General features: G+C 33.9%; 1 protein-coding gene across 1 annotated transcript in view; it reads left to right on the top strand.

Annotated features, from left to right (window-relative positions):
- The window catches only part of LOC105832522 (multidrug resistance-associated protein 4), a 42,590-nt gene extending 19,938 nt beyond the window's left edge, over window positions 1-22,652 (top strand). The window contains exons 6-17 of the mRNA XM_036291956.1: window positions 408-599; window positions 739-1,047; window positions 1,158-1,688; window positions 2,028-2,333; window positions 2,662-2,853; window positions 3,230-3,719; window positions 3,982-4,212; window positions 5,943-6,182; window positions 15,865-16,127; window positions 16,192-16,631; window positions 17,178-17,307; window positions 22,047-22,652. Of these exons, the coding sequence (XP_036147849.1) occupies window positions 408-599; window positions 739-1,047; window positions 1,158-1,688; window positions 2,028-2,333; window positions 2,662-2,853; window positions 3,230-3,719; window positions 3,982-4,212; window positions 5,943-6,182; window positions 15,865-16,127; window positions 16,192-16,631; window positions 17,178-17,307; window positions 22,047-22,259 (3,537 nt within the window). The 3' untranslated portion in view covers window positions 22,260-22,652. The remainder of the gene's footprint in view (window positions 1-407; window positions 600-738; window positions 1,048-1,157; window positions 1,689-2,027; window positions 2,334-2,661; window positions 2,854-3,229; window positions 3,720-3,981; window positions 4,213-5,942; window positions 6,183-15,864; window positions 16,128-16,191; window positions 16,632-17,177; window positions 17,308-22,046) is intronic.
- Window positions 22,653-22,898: the final 246 nt, after the last annotated feature.

Here is a 22,898-nt window from a genome sequence, read left to right on the forward strand (position 1 = left end):
AAAATATTTGTACAGATTCCTAAAATATTCTAAGATAATTGACATCTTTCTTTTAAAAAATTGAAATTGTTATTAAAAATTAAAAAAATTATTTATAAAAAATGTTATTAAGAATAAGTGCTTAATTAAAATAATTAATTTTTTTACAGATTATTAATTTACTTAATAATTAATTGATAATTAATTTTAATCTATTAGGTTATATGTAATATCTTAAATACGTCTATTAATAGTTGTTTAATTTATAAAAAGTACATATTAATATTTATTTGTATGCAATCACGCATTTTACAATTTCACAAATTATAGACTGTAAAGTATAGACTGTAAAATCAGATTCTTTTTTCTTTATTGTGTTATTTTTAAAGAGTTATTTGCTAGAGATAGTCAGTTTTTTCCCTTTGCAGATCACAATCGTGGGTTACCTAATGTGGCAAAAGATCGGTTTTTCGACAGTTGTTGGCATCGGATCGCTTTCCTTCACCGTTCTGCTAGTACAAGTATCCTTTGGCATACTCAGTCGTAAACTCAGAGCCATGATCGCGCCACTGACAGATCGAAGAATGCAACTAATGAGTGAACTCGTAGCTGGAATACAGGTCCTTTAAGGATATTTTGATTATTTTACTTTCAAATATTTTAGAAATACTGAACAAAAAATTAAACTAACATTAAGTATAAAATTCTGTAAAGAAACATTTTTATAAAGCAAAGAAAAGATTATGAGATTTGTTTCAGGTGGTGAAAATGTACGCCTGGGAGAAATCGTTCAGCAAGATCATCTCTGTGATCAGCGAACTGGAGATCAATAAAATTAAATTTTCGTTATATGTTCATGCCGCGTATTTGGCCACTATTGCCTTCATCGAGCGATTGAGCCTCTACTTCACTTTAATTACGTTCGTCCTAACTGGGAATAACCTGACTGCTGACGTAGTCTACGAAGTAGCGATATTCTTTAACATACTGCAACTCACCGCAGCGGTATACTTTCCACTGGCGCTGATAATGATGGGTGAAACAATGGTGTCTATAAATCGATTGGAGGTGCTGTCATATTATTTTCAAATTTGTGATAAATTTTTAAAATTATTGTTTCCATCATCTTACCGATATTTATGCAACCCATATATTTGCGACTAAGAGAACTTTTACAGGATTTTCTGCTGATGGAGGAAGTAAATGTGGGACATTCGAACAAAGATTCGCAGATACAGTCTCAGAAATCAAACGATGCTACTAATCCAGAAAACCAAACGGATAAGTACATCTCGAAAAATGGAAGTATCAGACTTTCCGAGTCTCAAGAACTGTCTGATCTTCCGGTCTGCGTCAAGTTTCAATGCGTTTCGGCCAATTGGATCAGCGGCAAGTTGCCACCGACTTTATGCAATATTAGTTTGATCAGCAAGCCAGGCCAATTGTGCGCTGTGATTGGCGCAGTGGGTTCTGGCAAATCATCTATATTACATATATTGCTGAACGAGCTGAATCCCGGCGCAGGTTCCGTGACAATCATTCAGGACTCCTCGAAGAATATCATTCAGGGTAATTTGTCCAACGGTTACTTTACGAGCAATCCGAATCTGCGCATCTCCTACTCTAGCCAGGAACCATGGCTCTTCGGCAGTACTGTAAGAGACAATATATTGTTTGGTCAACCCTATGACAAAGCTAGATATACTCAGGTAATGACTATTTATTATAACTGATGACTATAAATATATAGAAAAAGATATTTTTTGACAAATACTATAAATGTTGCCAAATGTTAAGGTTTATATGATTCCAGCTACATAAAAAAAACATTATATGCGTCAATTAAAAATGACATTTTATATTAATATTTTAATTTTTTCTTAAAAATACAATATAATTATTGCAACAATTACAATAATAATAAAAAATTTTTAATATTGATATAGTGTTCACTGATATACATCTTTTTTAATTTTGAATTTTCTAGCATTTTTTAACTTTCCTACTAACGCTTCTTTTTTTCACTTGTTGATTGGCAAACGTTTTAGGTGACAAATGTGTGCGCCTTGACGAAGGATTTTCGACAGTTTCCACAGGGAGACATGACCATGGTCGACGACAGAGGTGTATCCTTGTCTGGAGGTCAAAGAGCGCGTATCAATCTCGCGAGGGCAATTTACAAGCAAGCAGATCTTTATCTGCTCGATGATCCTTTGAGTGCGGTAGACACTCGCGTCGCTAGACAGCTTTACTCGAAATGCATTACAGATTATCTTTATGGCAAGACAAGAATACTCGTCACCCATCAGCTGCAGTTTCTCAAACGTGTGGATCACATTGTGGTGCTGGATAGAGTAAGTCGTGTTGAATATTCTTTAATTGATTTTGATTTTTATATTCTATTGTTATATACTGAATTTCAGTTTTTTTTCTATTATTCGATTTAGAAGTCCAATGCTTAAAAATATTATTTGATTTTTAAAGTATTATAATTTTAAAAAATAAATTTTAAGTGTTAAAATAAAACTTGACTTATTATTTAAAAAAAATTTTTTTTAATATATTTCAAAATATTGTTAGCTTATTGCGTTATATGTAAACTATAATTAATTAAAAAATTCTAGTTATTATTAAGGATTAAGTGTCCGTCATATATAAAATACCATGATTTTATTTCTCAAGGGTTTCGTGAAAATGCAAGGAAGTTACAATGAATTAATACAGTCAAATAATGATTTCATTGAGATGATGAACAATTTTAATTATGAAGCGCAGAGAAGAGAAGAAAAAATTAAGAGAGCCTCGGAAATGTCAATAAGAAACATCTCGCTAATGAGACGTGCCTCAGGTTTATCAACCGCAAATTCCACCACTGTAAGATCATTATCGATCATTATCTTTAATTAAAAAGATTAGAAAATGTTAAAACCATCGGAATTTTTAATATTGTTATTTAAAATTAGTTGTAACAAAACAAGGATATACAATTGTAATACAAAATAATTAATAAAGGAAACGTTTAAGAATAAAATTCACGTTAAAAATATTTAATGTAACTTAACTAATTGGCAGCTAATAAAATAAAAGATGTTCTTAAAAATTATTTGCAAGTAAAATGGTTTTTAAATATTTATTAATTTTTAAATATTGTTTTTTATATTCTTAACAATTATAGCGCGACTAACTCCATAAAACTGACGATCTGTAGTAAATCAAGTAATTATATTGTTATTTTATAATTTTTATGTAGGATTCAGTCATCAACGATTCGGATTATGTAGAGAATATTCCAGAAGGCGAAATGATGGCACACGGCCGAATATCCGGCAGAGTGTACAAGGAATATTTTCATCACGGCGGGAATTACTTCATCTTGTTAATGTTGTTGCTATCTTTCGTTATCAGCCAGATCGCTATTATTGGAAATGATTACTGGCTCTCATACTGGACTAACTTAGAGGATATCAGGCGTATCAACAATGTTAGTGAAGTCAAACAATACGCGAATATGTATGACGATAACTTTCTGAAATCGATCTTCACTCTGAATCCGGACGGTTTGCTCAGCACCGTGGATGCCATATACATATACACATTTTGCATTGCCTGCATAGCTATTGCGTTCTTCCGCAACTTCCTTTACGTAAAAATCTGCATGAATTCAAGCTGTAATCTCCACAATATTATGTTCTCCAATCTGCTGCAGGCGCGCATGTCCTTTTTCAACGCCAATCCTTCGGGTGAGGAACAATCGCAAGATAAAGAAAATCATCGTGTTCGGAGATTGGCTAAAATTTGTAAATTTTGAATCGGAAAGCAGAATATTTCCGTTAAGTCAGATATTGTCGAAGAAATAAAGCGCGTAATGATTGGTATAACCTTATACCGTATATTTGTGTTAGAAATCTAAATTTTCGAGCTTTAATTTCAATTACGGTTTTTAGATTTCAATTTTGAATTTTTTTTAGATCTCCCTTAAGTTTAGCAATTTTCGTGTTTCAGGAAGAATTTTAAATAGATTTTCGAAGGATATGGGTACCATGGACGAAACACTGCCCAAAGTAATGTTAGAGTCGTTCCAATTGATTTGTACATTATGTGGTGTAATGATCATGGAGGTAATACTTAATCCATGGATGCTGATAATAATAATGGTATTGATTATTTTATTCTTCTTCACAACGAAGTTCTATCTGAGCATTGCTCAGAACGTCAAACGTCTCGAAGGCGTAAGTAAGTATTGAAATCGAGTAACTTTCCTGAAAAAAAATAAGACATTATTAACTACTTTGTAATTAATTACTTACTTTGAGTATTAGAAAAGATTAATTGATTAATATTTAACTACTAATATTCCTAACAAATCTGTTAGGAATATTAGTATTCAAAATTAGTCAAGAAAAGTCGCTAATATTGGCATTTTCTAAAGAAACACTCCTTTATTTCTTGTAAACTGAACATTGCATTGTATTAATACCGATAAAAATACAATTTAAATTATTAAAAAAATAGATACTCATAGTACATTAAAAAAAAACATACACTGAAAAAAATGCAGTATATCCAATAACATATGTTGTTGCGTTCTGCCAACTACAGATATATTCAATACAATAATATATGCTATTGCATTATCAACATTGTAGGGGAAGGCGGGGCAAAACGGGGATCGTAACATGCCAATTTGTGTATCCAAAATGCATAAGTTTTTTTGTAAACACTGCGTTTATGTTTACAGTGACTCGTAACACATTTACAAAAATTTAGAACGTTTCAAATGGTGAACGGAAACTATGTGAAATATACATTTTAAAAAAAAGTTACATTCTCCCCATTTTGCCCCAGGGGTTGGGCACAACGGGGATCGACTTATATTAGCAATAAACGTCAATTTATTTGAAATATTCAACTCGTTACAGAGGCACAAAAGCCCGCAATAAAAAAATAATAATAAAAAAAAAAACTTTTATTTCACTCAGCTACTAGCTAATCTGTTCTAAGTCGAAGGTCGACCCCGAGCTCTCTTGGCAGCAGATGGACCCTGGGTTGGAGATCGACCTCGACTTTTCTTAGGAGCCGATGGATCCTGGGTTAGAGGTCGACCTCGACCTTTTTTGGAAAGGTCGAGAAGCTCCCGAGGAGCTCCCGAGAAGCTCTCTGTTTTGCCCCACACCGTTTTGCCCCCATGGCATATTTTCAAGTTACGATTTGTTTTGCAATTGCAAATTAACATTTTGCAACAAGTAATAGCAATATCAGAGTTTCAAGGGGTATACTTTTGAACAGCAAAACCATTTTTGGTATGGACATAGGGTTTTTAATACTTACTTGCACTTCAAAATGCGAAAAAATTACATTAAGGCTTTTAAAAAAGGACCACATATCACTGTTAGACCGTAGAATATCGAAACGAGTTGAGACGCATAAAATTATCCCGGAGGCCTTTTCTGACAAAGTTTAAGCTATTGCCACTAGATGGCATTTCGTTGTTAAAAATTTATTCCCAACTCACCATTTTGCCCCGCTCCCCGTTTTGCCCCGCCTTTCCCTACTTGCATTAACAGTAAATATTATTGTATTGAGTATTTTATGTAGTTGGCAGTCCGCAATTACATATGTTATTGGCTATATTACTTTTTTTTCTGTGTACGTTTATTACGCTTTTTCCTATATAAAATCTGAATTCTTTAAAAATGAGAATTAAATTTGCATAATTTTTTTTGCAAGTGGTAGTTTAAACAGCGAGTATATTATTGATAATATTAGATCATTTTACATGTAACGTCTTAAAAATGTTTTGTTTATATTTATTTTTTCTGTAATGTAGTGTGAAATATCTTAGATTTACCTGACTTCTAGATCGTTGTACTTTTGTCATCGAATTTTTGAATTCTTATCTTTAGCGAAATCGAGGATCTAGTGAATTTCAAGTGATTAAAAAATTTTTTTGTTTACGTTTTTAGCGAAAAGCCCGATATTCTTGCATGTGAATACTACGGTAAACGGTCTGTCGACGATTAGAAGTAGTGGTGCCGTAATTGAAAAGATGATGCGACAACAGTTTGATGTGTTGCAAGATCGCCATAGTGGCGCGTGGTATCTCTTCTTAACATGCTCTTCCGCCATCGCTGTCTTTGTGAATCTCATGATGTGCCTGTTCATCGCCATTGTTTGCTACTCCCTAGTATTACTGAATGAGACTGGTAAATTGTAATTAAGATTAATAATTAATTAAAAGATTTTTTGTGTCAAATATTCTCTATAATTTTCTAAAATTTTTCTAAAATTTTGAGATACAAGAAATCTAAAAATTATTAGAATTAAATAATCGTTTATTATTTAAAGATAAAAATTTAGAAATGCATTTAGTAGTAAATACTACAGCGTTTCTAACTCTGGAGCTCCGAGAGGAAGCGGGTGTGCGGGGGAAACTTGTAGGGGGCATGACATCACGCGGATCGAGGGGGGGGGGTTGCGGTGCGGGAAATTGCTGACACAGGATTTTCGGATCCACGACCTTCCTTGTGAGCGGGAAAGAAAGATTCGCGGTCCGCGCCCGCCGCCGCCGTCGCAACCATCGCCGCAGTGCTCGCGTTCTCTCTGTATTGCGAATTTGTCTCTCTCGCCCGTACGCGATATCTCCAACCGTACGTCCATACAGTTCTATCATTCCGGCTCTTTCTCTTTCATCCGTAGCGTTCGCTCTTCCATACGCATTCTCCCATTCACATGCATAGGTTGCCACCCATCTTATCTATGTATCCAGCTCTCCAGTTCTGCCATGCCATTACGCAAAGGAATAGGAAAGAGAGAAAATAAGTTAGAATCATTTGATACTTTTTGACGAGATCATATGAAAATCGCACATTCAAATAATACAAATCTTGCAGAGGTCAAGCGCCGATGTACGGCTGCTGCGACAATGGATAGCAAATGCTAATATGGCAATGCTCCGTTTAAGACAAAGAAATGATGAGTTATAAAACTGTATATAAGGAGTCAGGAAGCGCATAGTACCGCATTTGATGCAAAGTTTATGATCCGAGTGAATCACGTTCATATTGCGAACCCTGTTTGTACATTATAAAGAAATGAAACAATTCGAGCAAGAGAAACGCGAGTTGTTGGAGCAAGCCGACAGAATTGCTAGCTTAGCTGAGTGTTTAACGTGGTTGCAGCGATGCGACGAGTTTAAGTTAATGGCTGCCTTCAGCAGAAAAAGCAGCTTTGCTGTTGTAAAATTCTTCAACACGATTAGTTCTTGCTCTTAGGTTACAGACGCGTGTTGTATCGATTGTGTGTGGGGCAGACTTCCGGAACATATAAAGACTGATCCGGAGGTTCAAAGCTAGCATCGTTGCTACGAACGTTACAATCAACCGTGAATATTTATGAAAATATTAAAACTAAATATTTATGCTATTATAATCCAAAAATAAAAAAAATACTTCGAGTTCATGTACCATAAATATTTTTCAGTACATTTTAAAAATATATTTTAAATATTGTTAATAATAATTTTTGTGTTATTTCTAAATGATATATAAAAAATGATTATGGTATATAAAAAATAATAATTAACTTAAAAAATATTTTTTTTTAATAAATTTGTAAAATATTTATGAAATATTTATGCTAAATTTTTTGTGCTATCTAAGTTGTTTTTGCATTATTGCAAAGAAACCGATTTTAAATATCTCAGTCTCTTAGGGCTGGTTGTTCCAACTTCTTGATAAACTTACCTACCAGGTAGGTGTCTATTTTTATTTCTTTTCTTAAATAAATAGACAAACATATATTGATAGGTAAATTTACAAAGAAGTTGGAACAATCGAGCTTTATGCGTGCGTATGTTCAAATATGTCTCTCTCTCTCTCTCTCTCTCTCTCTCTCTCTCTCTCTCTCTCTTTCTCTCTTTCTTTCTCATGCGTACGTGTATAATGTTACGCGTATATAATGCCATTATGATTTCTATTGTAAAAAATTGTAATTTTAAGTAATTATTATTTTATTATGTAAGTTAAATTGTAAGAAAGCGATTTTGTATTAAAGCAAATTATTCGGTTCAGCGGCGCCAAATTTTTGTAGTAAAATTTGTATTAAAATATTTATTTGTAATATTTGTACAAATAATTATTTGTAAAGTGGATGTTTTAGTTCGTATGAACATTCATTTTCATAGTTGGCGCATTTTGTTCATATCGTTACTTTTGTAGAGAAAATTAACTATTTGTTTTAGGGAAAAGAAAATTTTATTAAAATTTCGTACATTTGTAGTGTCACATTATAATTATTTTGTACAAAAATAGATTTTTGAGGGCGTTTCATGCACGCGTATACTTGGCGCTTTTTTATACCTTTTTTTAAAAAGGAAATTTTGTTGGGATTTCACTCATTTTGTAGTGTCAAATCTTATTTCTTTTTATAATATATATGAAGATCCGTAAGACAATTTTAAAGTCTATATCTAATTAAAGATCAAGATTTAGATTGAATTAAAATAACAAAACAAAGTTATATCGGTTTTATTTTTTTTCTGATTACATTTTATTCAGATTGAATTAAAACAACAAAACAAAGTTATATCGGTTTTATTTTTTTTTCTGATTACGTTTTAATTCATTTTCATAATATGCCTATTACATCATAGATGGAAATACGGCTGTGTCCAATTTGAAAATTAGTATAACGTACTATGTGTGGTACAATTAGATAGGTATATTACACAAAATTTTCATTTTTTATTGGAAATAAGTATTCAAAGATAAGTTAATACTTTGTGTTATGGTTTATTTTTGGTTATTATATTAAGAGAGGAAAAAAAAACTTTATTTGAATCTAAATTAGAATAGAAAACAAAAAATGAGTGGACGAGTAAAAAAAAGAGAAAAAGAGAGGAAGGAGGAGAAAAAGAGGGAGAGAAAATTAGTAGTTAAGAAATAATAAGAAAAAGTAAGAAAAGTAACATAAAGTTATTTAACATGTAAATAAATTATAATTATAATTAATGTGCTAGAAAGAGTAATATTGTTAAATTGAGAGAGAGAGAGAGAGAGAGAGAGAGAGAGAGAGAGAGAGAGAGGGGGGGGGGGGAGAGAGAGAGAGAGAGAGAGAGAGAGAGAGAGAGAGAGAGAGAGAGAGAGAGAGAGAGAGAGAGAGAGAGAGAGAGAGAGAGAGAGAGAGAGAGGAAGGAAGAGAGAATAATATTGTATAGTAATGTCTATCCCGAAACAATTTATTATAATTAATGCAATTCTCTTCATGCATTCAAAAAGATTACATTAAAAATTTTTTTTATTTGTAGTTAAATTATGTGGGGGAAAAGCACAGGAAGAATCACTTTTATGTAGAGAAAGATTTTATTGGATACATACTGCTCACAGCCGCACGTGCTAGTGTCGCCATAGATCTAGTAGTAGTTAGGTGCCCCCAAAAACCACGGAGGAGCCGCAACATAGATTAGAAATACAGTGTGTACAGATAAAAACTAACGGAATGAACAAACTTAGAAACAAATCTCCACAAATTATAATTAGTACTTTTAAAATTATGTTTATTGTCCTTTACAATTATTGATAATAAACTTATTTGTCCATGTTTCACTTATTGTTCTTCCATATAATCATGTGCCGGCTTGTAATGGTGAATAAAGCGTGGCTGTCACAAAAATTTCTCAAGTTTGCTAAGCCGGCACATGATTATATGTTCCAAGAGCATTAATTAAAAACAAAATAGATTTATTAACAATAACTAAAATTTTGAATGTGATCTTTGTAAATGCGTGAAAATTTTTCTTACCATATAGAAATTTTAAATCCAAACTAAATAGTGAGCATTGTAGCATTGGCAGGAACAAATTATTACTATCCAGTACTAGTAGCTTTGTCAGTAACATTGTAGAACTAGTAGCTTCGTAAGTAATGTTGTAGAATTAGTGATTTTGTACGCTTCCTGCTGCTCTTCTATCAACTTCAACTTCTTTAAAATTGGCTTAAGTCTAAGATACACCTTGACAGTGTAAGATTTGTAATTCTTCCTCTTTATTTTAAAACTAAAAAAAGAAACATAACACAAAGTATTGATCTTATGTAATGGTGACCTGGTGAAAATGTAAAATCGGAGCGTAAGTCGAATATAAAGAGAGAGTAATAAAAGCGTTAACAAACCTTCTATGAAGCGTAAATTGGGGTATAGTTCCAAAAACGACTTACCTCCGATTTTTTTGAAATTACGTATTTTTACGTATTTTGGAGCGCTGATTACGAATATGATAGTGAATATTGGCGCAAATTTGATTTTCATGGCAAAAACCATGGCGAAAACCTGTCATACCGACGAAATGTTGCGACTGAACATGATCCCGTGGTCATATATTTTGACCGAAAAAGAATTAATATATTTTTATAAAACGCGTGGGCGGGGGAAGGGCTCCGCCTTTCCCCCTGCACCCCCACCCCGTAATTTTTTCTAAATTTTTCTAACCTAACCCACACATTTTAAAGTCGATATTTGGTTAATGTGAAAGTATTGAAAATGAACAGCGTGGAAAGTCAAACCTATGTGGTACTGTACAAGCGTGGATGTTGTTTTGCTCTGTAAACATATGGAGGGGGTAAACCTCGCTACGCGTGGAAAGTCGCAAACCTATATGGTATAAAGAATGCATTGGCAAGAGCGACACTTTTTTCTGCTAGATTTGTGTTCTACGCACAAAAACATACAATATTGTTAAATTTTAACAAATTCGGAGAACAGTGAACTCTCTTTAAGTATTACCTGATTATAAAGTATTAAAATTACCTAATAAAACTCGACGTGTGTTAGATGAGTTGTATAAATTTTTGAACATTTAACGTTATTTTTCTTAAAAACTACTGTTTTTATAGCAAAAATAAATAGGACATAAAATATGTAATTCGATGAGATCTACAACTTTTGTTTGAAGTATTTTTTGAAATTCCCATTATTTACGGAAATAAATAGAAGAAACCATTTTTATGATTTTTTCAGGGTTTTCGCCATGAAAATCAAATTTGCGCCAATATTCACTATCATATTCGTAATCAGCGCCCCAAAATACGTAAGAATACGTAGTTTAAAAAAAATCGGAGGTAAGTCGTTTTCGGAACTTTATCCGTAAATTGAAACAATAAAATGTAAAAGAAGTGTTAACGTTGCTTTTACATTTCATTGTTTCAATTTGCGCTTTGTAGAAGGTTTGTTAACGCTTCTATTACTCTCTCTTTACATTCGACTTACACTCTTACTCTCCCTTTACATTCGACTTACGCTCCGATTTTACATTTTCACCAGGGTGAACAAAAGCGTGGCTATCATGAAAACTTCTCAAGTTTGCCAAACCGGCACATGATTATATGTTTTAAGAGCATTAATTATTGTTTTAAGAGCATTAATTAACAAACAAAATAGATTTATTATCAATAACTAAAATTTTGAATGTGATCTTTGTGAATGTGTGATAAAAATTTTTCTTACCATATAGAAATTTTGACTGGAACAAATCATTACTATCCAATATTCCCAGTTAACAAAATGACGTAAACTTTGCGCGAAGTTTGTCGCAAACTCGAGCAAAATTTTTGCAGCAAAATTATGACAAGGTGTGTCCGCATTAAGCTTAGCTTTTGCTGACAAGGCTTGTTGTAAATAGTATGACGCATATTTTATGCAAATAACAGGATAAAATCTGCTAGGAAAGCATAACAACAAATTTGCAGCAAGAACAAGGCAAAACCTTGCTGTACAAAATATGATAGCAAATTTGTGGCAAGAATAGAGCAAACCTTGCTGTACATAGCATAATAGCAAATTTGTAGCAAAAACAAAACAAACCTTGCCATGCACAATATGATAGCAAATTTGTGGCAAGAACAGAACAAATATTGTCGAAATTTAAATAATCAACAAAAAAAAAATATTAAACTGATTAGTCCATAATTAAATGTGAATAGTGCAATCGTACTTGGTTCTCTGTTCTCGACGAGCCCCTTTTATTAATCCAGTAGGTAAATCTTTTTCACGAGAAATGCACCATCTCGAGATAGATAGTAAAGTCAGAAATAAAGTTTAAAACCCGATAATGCAATCCTGTTATTTGCATAAAATGTGCGTCATACTATTTGCGACAAGCCTTGCCAACAAAAACCAAGCTGTTTACGGACACACCTTGTCGCAATTTTGTTGCAAAAGTATACTCGGCAAGTTTTATTTTGTTCTTGCTACTAATTTGCCGTTGTTCTGTGCTTAACAAGATTTTCTGTTTTTGCCATAATTTATTGTCATGTCGTGTAGCAAGGTTTGCTCTGTTATTTGCTTAAATTTTGTATTTTATCGTGTCGGAACAAATCTTGTAATTTCTATACGTAATATTTATATACAAGTCTTTCTCTGTTATTTGCAGCATCGTGTGATGAAAACTTTTGCCGTAAATTTGTTCGAAACTTTTAGAAAACAAAGCAACAGACAATTACTTGTCATAAAATTGTTGTCAAAATTGAAACAATCTTTGCTGTAAAGCTTTCACGATATGTGATTTTAACAGGCCTGGCTAGCTGGACTAGTAGCTTTGTAAATAACGTAGAACTAGTAGCTTTGTAAGTAAAGTTGTAGTATTAATGATTTTATAAGCTTCTTGTTGCTCTTCCGTCAACTTCAGCTTTTTTGGAATTGGCTTAAATCTAAGATACACCAGTGTAAGATTTATAATTCTTTCTCTTTCTTTTAAAAATAAAAAAGGAAACATAACACAAAGTATCAATTTTATCTCAGAATAGTTTATTCTATACAAAAATGAAAATTCTGTATAACTTATCTGATTATGCAAGGTATATTTCCCTCTACAATGTAATCCACGATGTACTCCACGATGTAATATGCATAATTATGCGTAACACTAATAAAAACTAACTCGCCGCTAACTTCGAACACGTCTCTAACCTCGAACTGTCACTCGATTGACATGCGGCGGCACGGACTCAATCACCAATCATCACGATACACAGGGTGCGTTCCGTTTCATGCACATGGTCATAGAACTTATATATGGCGCATGGTGCATCATTTATCCTTCTTTTGTCAAACGTTTGTGTACAAAAAATAAACGAGGATACAACAACCCAGCTAACCATTTGCTACCAAATTGTCAGCAGACTGCTAAAAATTTCTTACGGAATCAGGCTGCCAAAACCATGGCCTACTGTGTCCTCGAGTGCGCCCCAATTGCAAGCAAAAATTGTTATCAAATCCTGATATCAAATTGGGTGCAACACCAGAGCAGAACAGTCACTAGCAATACAATGACAAATTCACGCAGCAAATTGAGAACAGATGTTGCAACGTAAACTCACAGCAGATTTGCGCCAAATATGCAACAGATCTGTATTCATAAATGATGATAGATTGGCGACAGATTTGTCGAATCTTTTCATTTCTTCTTTCATCACAGTTATAATTTTATTTGAGAATCGATGTAAGCAATCTCCTGGGAAGATTTATTAATTCAGGAGTAGGAACAGATTAAATAATTTACCCAACCCTCTCCTTAGCATCTAATATTTCCCATAAGGGGACCTCAATTGACCTATCTATTTTCTCTCTTTATATCGCAGGTATATCATCTATTCTAGGTGCAATTAATTTCATTAAATTTCTTTGTAGTTAAATCTCATTCTAAAAAAATGAAAATACTACCAGTTCTGTATCATAAAAGTATAATGTGGCGGTCCTCCGCCACATCGGACTCTTCCGCAGGCGCAGCGAAGAAAGATAATTTTTGCTTACCTTCGCGCTGCGAGTGGTCTTTATGTAGCGAGTTGACTGCATTTTACTCCCGAGAAAGTAAGCCGCCTATCGACGGTGCCGCACTTTTTATTGCCAATTTGACATTTCGACAGATTTGCTGCATTTCTGATATCAATCTGTCGTGTACTTTGACACACAAATGTTGTTGCATTTCTAGGGAGCGTCCCAGATGCGCACAGTAATAAACGGACACAGCAAGCTGAGTGAAACGGACACAGTAACAAACGGATACAGACCAAACGGACACAGTAATAAACGGACACAGTAACAAACGGACACAGTAACAAACGGACACAGACCAAATGCGCACAGAGCGAAACGGACACATTGCGAAACGGACACAGACCAAATGCGCACGGACCAAATGCACACGGACCAAATGCGCACACTGCACATGCGCACACTGCACGTGCGCACGGACCAAATGCAATCCATGTACATTGCAAGCAGAGTAAAGTCCACATAGGTTAGCGACTTGGACGGGGTGGGTGCGGGAGGGGGGCCGAAGGCCCCCCTTGCACCCCCCCGTGTGTGTGTGTGTGTGCGTGCAAAGCATTCACTGCATCACATGGGTTTGCGACTTTCCGTGTATGCATTTGGTCTGTGCGCATGTGCAGTGTGCGCATTTGGTCTGTGTCCGTTTCGCACTGTGTCCGTTTCGCTCTGTGCGCATTTAGTCTGTGTCCGTTTCGCTCTGTGCGCATTTGGTCTGTGTCCGTTTGTTACTGTGTCCGTTTTGCACTGTGTCCGTTTGTTACTGTGTCCGTTTCGCACTGTGTCCGTTTATTACTGTGTCCGTTTGGTCTGTGTCCGTTTGTTACTGTGTCCGTTTCACTCAGCTTGCTGTGTCCGTTTATTACTGTGCGCATCTGGGACTCACTCCATTTCTAAAGGCAATTTGCTGACATTGTTTGCACTTTGGTGTTTGTCGTCAATCTGTTATCAATACTTTCAATAAATCTGCTCGCAGTTCACTATTATTTTGTCATGTATTCTGATGACAGATGTTGCTAAATATTTGCTGAATATCTGCTAATAATGTTTGCAATGACAAGATATGTTTCTTATTTGTCGCCTTTTTGGCAACAGAATCTGTTGCCAACATTTGTCACAGCAGAAATGGTTATAGGGGAGTACAAATCCCCACTATTCGTCCTAGACGCCGGGCGACGACGACGATAATGACTACGACGTTCCTTAAATCAAATTTACTCTTGAGCGAAAAATTCTAATCACGATATCTCCGCTTGTAAGTCATATAGCGGAAAAATAAAAATATTTTTATTAGGGAGCGTCCCAGATGCGCACAATAATAAACGGACACAGCACGCTGAGTGAAACAGACACAGACCAAATGCGCACAGACCAAATGCGCACAGACCAGATGCGCACGGACCAGATGCACACGGACCAAATGCGCACCGACCAAATGCGTACAGACCAAACGGACACAGTAACCTACAAACTTACCACATGGGTTGCGACTTTTCGGGTACCTCTACCGACGGGGTGGGTGCGAGGGAGCGAAGCCCCCCCCTTGCACCCCCTCCTATGTGTGTGTGTGTGTGTGTGTGTGTGTGTGTGTATGTGTGTGTGTGTGTGTGTGTGTGTGTGTGTGTGTAAAACATTTTCTGCACCACATAGGTTTGCGACTGTGCGCATTTGGTCCGTGCACATTTGGTCCGTGTGCATCTGGTCCGTGTGCATCTGGTCCGTGCGCATTTGGTCTGTGCACATTTGATCTGTGTCCGTTTCACTCAGCCTACTGTGTCCGTTTATTACTGTGCGCATCTGGGACTCGCTTTTTTATTATATAAATCGTATGTAAGATATCCATTAAGCCTATTTAGAAATCAATCAATTCAGTCGTTATTGAGATCCGATAACTACGGTCTTCTCGCAAACGACGTTTCGCGTAAAAGAAGCACGGTGGTGCCTCGCTGCGCGTATACTTCGCGCAAGGCATTACCGTGCCTCTTGACTCACTAACTACTGCAGTTGCATCTCAAATCTTGAAAAATCTTCGAGCAAATGCAAATTCCTCCGTTGATTTTTATATTGTAGGTAACATAGAAGCTAGTAAAGCAGGCCTGGCAATATCGCAGTCATTGATCCTGATCGGTTGTCTGCAATACAGCATAAAACAATCCATTGAGACGATGTCGCTGATGACCTCCGTAGAAAGAATTCTTCAGTACACAAATCTCCCTAAGGAGGAGCCCGTTACTTCTAATGATCCGCCACCGGCTACTTGGCCTTCTATAGGACAATTGAGCTTGACAAATGTCAGTATGAATTATCATAAGGATGATCCACCGGTTTTAAAGGTAAATACGTAAATTGACCTACATTCTTGCAGATATATTTTGTGTATACCATTGCACTTCGCAGAATTTGAACGTAACCATTGAACCTGGCTGGAAAGTTGGAGTGGTGGGACGGACTGGAGCCGGCAAGTCTTCCTTGATCTCAGCGCTTTTCCGATTATTTAATGAAGGTCTGGAGGGTGAGATTAAGATCGACGGTAGGGACACGAGTACAGTGGGTCTGAGCGAATTGCGTGGCAAGATCTCCATTATACCGCAGGAACCAGTGCTCTTCTCTGGAAGTTTGCGCTACAATCTAGACCCTTTTAATCAGTTCGACGATATCAAACTGTGGGAGGTACTGCGACAAGTCGAATTAAATGACGTCACGCTGGATAACGATGTCTTCTATAGCGGCCATAACTTCAGCGTCGGCCAGAGGCAGCTTATATGCTTGGCCAGGGCCATTTTAAGGAACAATCGCTTGCTCGTTCTCGACGAGGCCACGGCCAACATTGATTCGCAGTGAGTCTCAATAATTCTTTAGCAAATAAATTGTGTTTAAATGTTGGTTAGTAAAAACAGATTTTTTATTTGATTTTGATTATGAATGAATGAAATATTTATCTATCATAAAACTAAGTTAAGTTTTTTAGAGAAGAAGATAATATTATAATTACCCATTTACATTTGATACAATAACTTTATTAATAACATTCTTAATTAAAAACGATTATTTATAATGCATCTATTAAACAAATGATTCCATACGTATTACTAGAATGTCATGGTCTAGCATAACAGAGATAATACATACACAACTCGTAATACCATCTTTTTTGTTATCAAATTATTTTTAAATTAATTCATCAAGTAGCTCTTCACAAGTAGCTCAATAAATATCTTAATCAATTTTGTAATAAATCTAACTTTAAAAATTAGATTATTTTTTTATAAGATCAAATTTTTAACAAAGATTTATGTTTTGTATCCACAAAACATTGTGAATGCACAATTTCTGAATTTAACATATTGATTCGCGAATTTATACTAAATTTATATCTCTTTTAGCACTGATGCCTTAATTCAGGAAAAAATAAGAAGCAATTTTAAAGAATGTACCGTCATCACCATAGCACATCGTTTAAATACCATAATAGACAGTAATCGGATTATTGTCATGGAGAACGGTTCCATTGTGGTGAGTTTTTTAAATAAAACAGACGTATTAGAAAAAATATTGATTGCAAGGAAAACATAACTATATAATTGTATATAATTAGATAGTAAAAAACTATATAAAATAATTTTTTTTGTAACTGTTTCCAAAAAAGGTTTGGGTAATTATTTAAAATAACGGACACTTCCTAATGTCAATGACCTTGACATATAATATTAAGGTCATCATGCTGAGTAATGTCATAAAGGTTTTACTTGGCTCTCGTTATTTGATAAAAAAATTATAAATAAGACTTTCTTTCTAAAAAAGGTCAGCTATGTGAATTTCGTTTGTATCGTTACCTTGAAGCCTCTTTTCTGCGACGCTGATTGGTTCTCTCGCTTGTCTTGTTTCGCGTTGCAATAGTTGCTGTCTGAGCTTTTGAATTTTGACAACTAAAGATTGTTTAATTTTTTTTTGAGAAAACTTTAAATTCGAGTTATCGTTCGCTGATTTGTTTGAAGTAATTTATAGTTTTACGGGGATCCTGGAGTGACTTTGAAATTTAATCAAGGTTGATAATGTAGAATCATTCATGCACATCATGAAGAGGATGCTGGAGTCGTCTGTTTTACCGATTGAGCACTAATTCTTTTCTTTTACACTTGGTTCTTAAGGGGATGCTGGAGTCGTCTGTTTTACCGATTGAACGTTATTATTTTTAATTAGACCGATTTTTTTACTAATTTCATAGAATTAAAAATCCTTCTCCAAAATTAAAGTATAGACAATAACAAATAGTGCCTACCTATAATATTATGTAAAAAACAACAAAAGTTAGAAAATTATATTTTTGTGCAGTCGCCTCGTATCTTTCATCTGTAACACATAAGTTTTAAAGACTCTGTACGTACAAATAACTAGTACGCACTAATCTTATTACTTGAAAGAATAATAAAATGCTTTCAGAAATAAGCTAGAAGCTTTGGTATAAGAAAAAAGCCTTAGAGAAAATTTCGTATATATGTGTGAGTAAGGAATCGGTCCGAGAATAGAAACAGAGCACTAGTTTAATTTACATATTAATATTAATATATGTATTTTAATTCTGAAAAAGAATTTCTAAATCTATAAAAGAAATATATACAAAATCTTATTAATGATGTACACGAATGACTTTACATTATCGACCTCGATCAAGTTTGAGAGGCAGTCCAGCATTCCACCATCACTGTTTCGTATCGTTCACTTTAATCATTCAGCATTCAGTGAAAATGACGAAAATATCCATAAAAAATGCATATCCGAATATTTTCGAGTATGCTCTTTCCAATTCTAATCTTCAAAATTTAAAAAAATTCCAAATTTTTGATGATTTTTGAGATTAAAAAAAAGAATCTATTTTTTACAGGTTTTTTGGTTTTAATTTGAAATTTTGATTATGATACACTTTTGATATTTGGTCGGAATCTTTTTAAACCGTGCAATTTTTGTTTGAACTTAAAATTATGTATTTAGTTAAATGAATTTCACCATGGCGGATGCAATATGGCGGTCGAAACGTCGAAAAATAACACAATTTCGTTTTTTTTTTAATATTTATCGTTAATAATTGATCTCGAATATAAAACCATTCTGATTGATGTAATATAATCACAAAATAATAACAACAAACAAATATGGTAGAATCCAAAATGGCGCCTCAAAATGGTAAATATATCATAAAAATTAAGGATTTTCATGAATTTTTTTGCATTTTCTTCGAAAAAAATCATATAAAATTAAAAAATTGACATTTGTTGGGTATTGGAAAATTCCAAAATAAATAATATTATGTTTATTTAACTGTATATGATAATTGCGCACAATTAAGTACATACTAACATAACTTTTGTTTGAATGGAGTTGTGGCCAATCATTATTACATGCATAAATGCATTATTACATGCAAATATGTATATACGCATTTATCTGCGCATGTGTGCGTCTGTGTGCACGCGTGCATATGTATGCTTTTTCTTAATATCTTTTGCCACTGATGTAATCAATATTGCCAGACTCTCACCGCGAAAAGATAGATTCTTATTGAGAATTTTTTGGTTTTTTATTTTTTATTTTAATTTGAATATTTTTTGTCATCTTTAAAGTTTTTAATTATTTTTACATTTTGTAATTTATGTTTCTTATTTTATTTTTATTATATTTTTTTATATTATATATAGTTTTTTTTCTATGTTTATTATTCACATATGTGATTTTAAGAAGCATATCTTGCATAAGTTTAAATTACAATTTTCGCAGTATTTATTAGTTCTTACTTTACATTTAGCATCAGAGTAATATTTTTATTGCTCCTAATGATAATTATACAAGCTTGTGCAATGTGTATAAGTGTAATAATATCATGTGTGCAATGTGTATCAGCGCACATTATCGTGTGTGCAATGTGTCTGCGCGCAATAATGTCATGTGTGCAATCCTACTCTTGTAACTTAATTATTTTCGTGTGTGCAAACGAAGCTGTAAGCAATACAGATTGTAGGCAATTGGAAATGTAGGCAGTCGAGCAGCTCTGCTAAATTTGTGTGCAAACGAAGCTATAGGCAATTGGGATTGTAGGCAAGTGGGATCTCCCCTGGATTGGATTTTTATAATTTATTACACGATTATAATTAAATTTTGAAAGAAAACAAAAAAATTTTTAATAAAAAAATTTTTTTAATTTATATATAATATTTTATATTTTATTAAATTAATAAAATAAGTAATAAAAAAAATAAAAATATTATATGCAAAAAAAAGACACAATTAAGGATAATAGTTATTTTTGAAAATTTTTTTATTATTTTAAATAACATTATAAGTTCTAAGAATATTATAAAAAATATAAATATTTGTAATAGAATTATTATGATAATGCAAAATGAACTTAAAAATAAGAAGATTTTGAAAAGCACCAGACTGCCCGCCATTGGTTCATGACGTCACTATACATGATGTATATATGCTGCTTTCCATTTATCTGAAAGTGAGACTGAATCACTCAGTAATGTGAGTATTTTATACTCAGATAGTGACGTCATTACTCAGTGATTTAAAGAAATATGCAAGTGATCACGCTTATTTTAATGACAAAATTATATAAATATATAACCTCACTTCTAAAGTGAGTATGCAAGACTCAGTAAAGCACACGGTCTTGAAATTGCTCAGATTGTAGGAAAAAACTCAGTTGAATCTTACTTGTAAGAATGCAAAAGGGACGTGCATTTAACTGAGTTATGACATCACAAGTGAGAATTACACAGGCACACAAAAAAAAGTTGGTCCGGCGGACTAGACTAGTCAATGACATTTTAACAAACAACGAGCGCCAAATAAAACCTTTATATTATAACATTACTCAGGATAATGACCTTAATAATATATGTCAAGATCATTGACTTCAGGAGATGATCTGTTATTCTGAATAATTACCAAAGTTTGTTTATAATAATTCTGTTAATAGTATAATAAATTTCAATCTATTGAAAAAAGAAAATATTTACGAAAATGTAAATAAAAGAAAACAATCATAAAATTAGACATGTTTCAATGTTTAAGTGGTAACAGTTAAAATTCTTTAAACTTTTGGAAGAATCATTAAAATAAAATATTAAAAAATAAAGCTATATAAAATCTAAAAAAATATAAGAAATAAAGAAATAGGATTAAAATTTTTTAAATTAAACATGATACTTTCATGATACTAAAAAAATCAATATTGTACATACACATACACATTATACACGTTATATATACACGTTATATATAAAGCATTTTAAAAAATTGCCAAATTTTTAGGAAAATCTTAAGACAGGTACACACTTGAACATGAACACGAACGAGGCAAACCGAGACTGCATGAGCATGACTCGGATTAGAAATTGTAGTCTCTGCATGAGACAAGTCGAGGCAAACTGAGAAAGTGCTTTACGTTGCCTCGATTTGCCTCGACTGCAGTCGGTCAAAGTCACTGGACAAACATGGAAGACGAAAACGTTACAATAGCTTTTGTTAGCTTTATTACATTGTATAATCCTATCTTAAAAAGGAGATGTTAAATCAATACTCGAAATGTATTGTTGCCTCTATTCTGCGATGTTGATCGGTTCTCTTGCTGCGCTTACTTCGTGTTGCGAGAGTAGTCATTGCGATTGAATTTTAAAAGCTGTCAAATTTGTATAAATGGTTATCTACAATTATTATTGTAATTTAATTTTGAAAAATAAAAAGTTAAGTAGCGCGCGCAAAGCGCGCATCTGTGGTGTCTAGTTTATTAAAAAAGAAAACAAAAAAACAAAAGCGGCTACGCGTTTGCCAGTTTTCGGCGCTAGACCGGGCAAAGTCAGTTATTTTTTTACATTAATTCGTTAATTATTGCGAAAATTGCAAAATGGTAAAGCACTTTTCTACTCAGTTTATTGCACTTACTGTTAATATTTTATTACATCGTGTCATGCGCGGCCGTTCCCCCTGTGCTTGCTAAAACATGTCTGAACACGTCCACACTGAGCGCAAATTGTTTTTGATGGACCGACAGCGTTTGGCTCGGTCCGCGGCCGTGCGACAAATAATTTGAGGCAATGCCGCGCCTCGGACCAACATCCACACTTGTATCTTCACACTTGCGGCCTCGGCTTGCCTTGTTTGCGTTCATGCTCAAGTGTGTACCCGTCTTTATAGTTTTCTTAAAGAAAAATCTTTATGTGCATTTAATTGACAAAAATGTATGTCAACAGGAATTTGGTTGTCCGTATGAGTTATTGCATGATAAACCGAATGGTTACTTCTCACAAATGGTGGCGAAGACAGGCAATCAGATGGCGCTAAGTCTTTTAGAGCAAGCAAAGAAGGCTTGTCAAAAGAATAACGATCAACATGAATTAAACTCTTCAGCACAAGATATTGAGAATGAGAGTGACGACACAATTATAGAACAGTCCACTTTATAGATTTTTCCTTATACCAAAAAATATGTATAAATAAAAAAATAGGTATATAGGATTAGATGTACTTCTCACATAGAAATTGGCATCCAGTGGATGTCCATTGAACGTCTATTAAATCTCCATATATCCATGAGACGTATATGTCCATGAAAGAAGTTAGATAGACGTCCATCAGAGAGCCAGTAAACCTACATGGCTCCATTGAATGTTTACTTCCATGACGGAAGTTAAATAGACGTCCATTAGAAATCCATTAAAGTTCCACAGTTCTATGAGATATTTAGTTCCATGATGGAAGTTAAATAAACATCTACTAAAGATCCATTAAACTTCCATAGCTCTATGGGATATTTACTTTTATGATGGAAGTTAGATAGGCGTACATTATGAATCCACCAAATTTCTGTAGGTGTATGGGATATTTACTTCCATGATGAAAGTTAGACAGACATCTATTATGGATCCGCTAAATTTACATAGCTTTGTGGAATATTTACTTCCATGGTAGCAGTCAGATAGATGATCCATTTTACCTCTATAATAGATCTTTGTCAAACATCCTAAAAGGTATCTATCAGGCGTTACGCGGATTATTAATAAAGGCTTCATGGAATCCCGATGGACGACTGATGGACATTTCGT

Source organism: Monomorium pharaonis, chromosome 9 (genome assembly GCF_013373865.1).
Source record: "Monomorium pharaonis isolate MP-MQ-018 chromosome 9, ASM1337386v2, whole genome shotgun sequence".
In the NCBI taxonomy this organism is placed as follows: domain Eukaryota; kingdom Metazoa; phylum Arthropoda; class Insecta; order Hymenoptera; family Formicidae; genus Monomorium; species Monomorium pharaonis.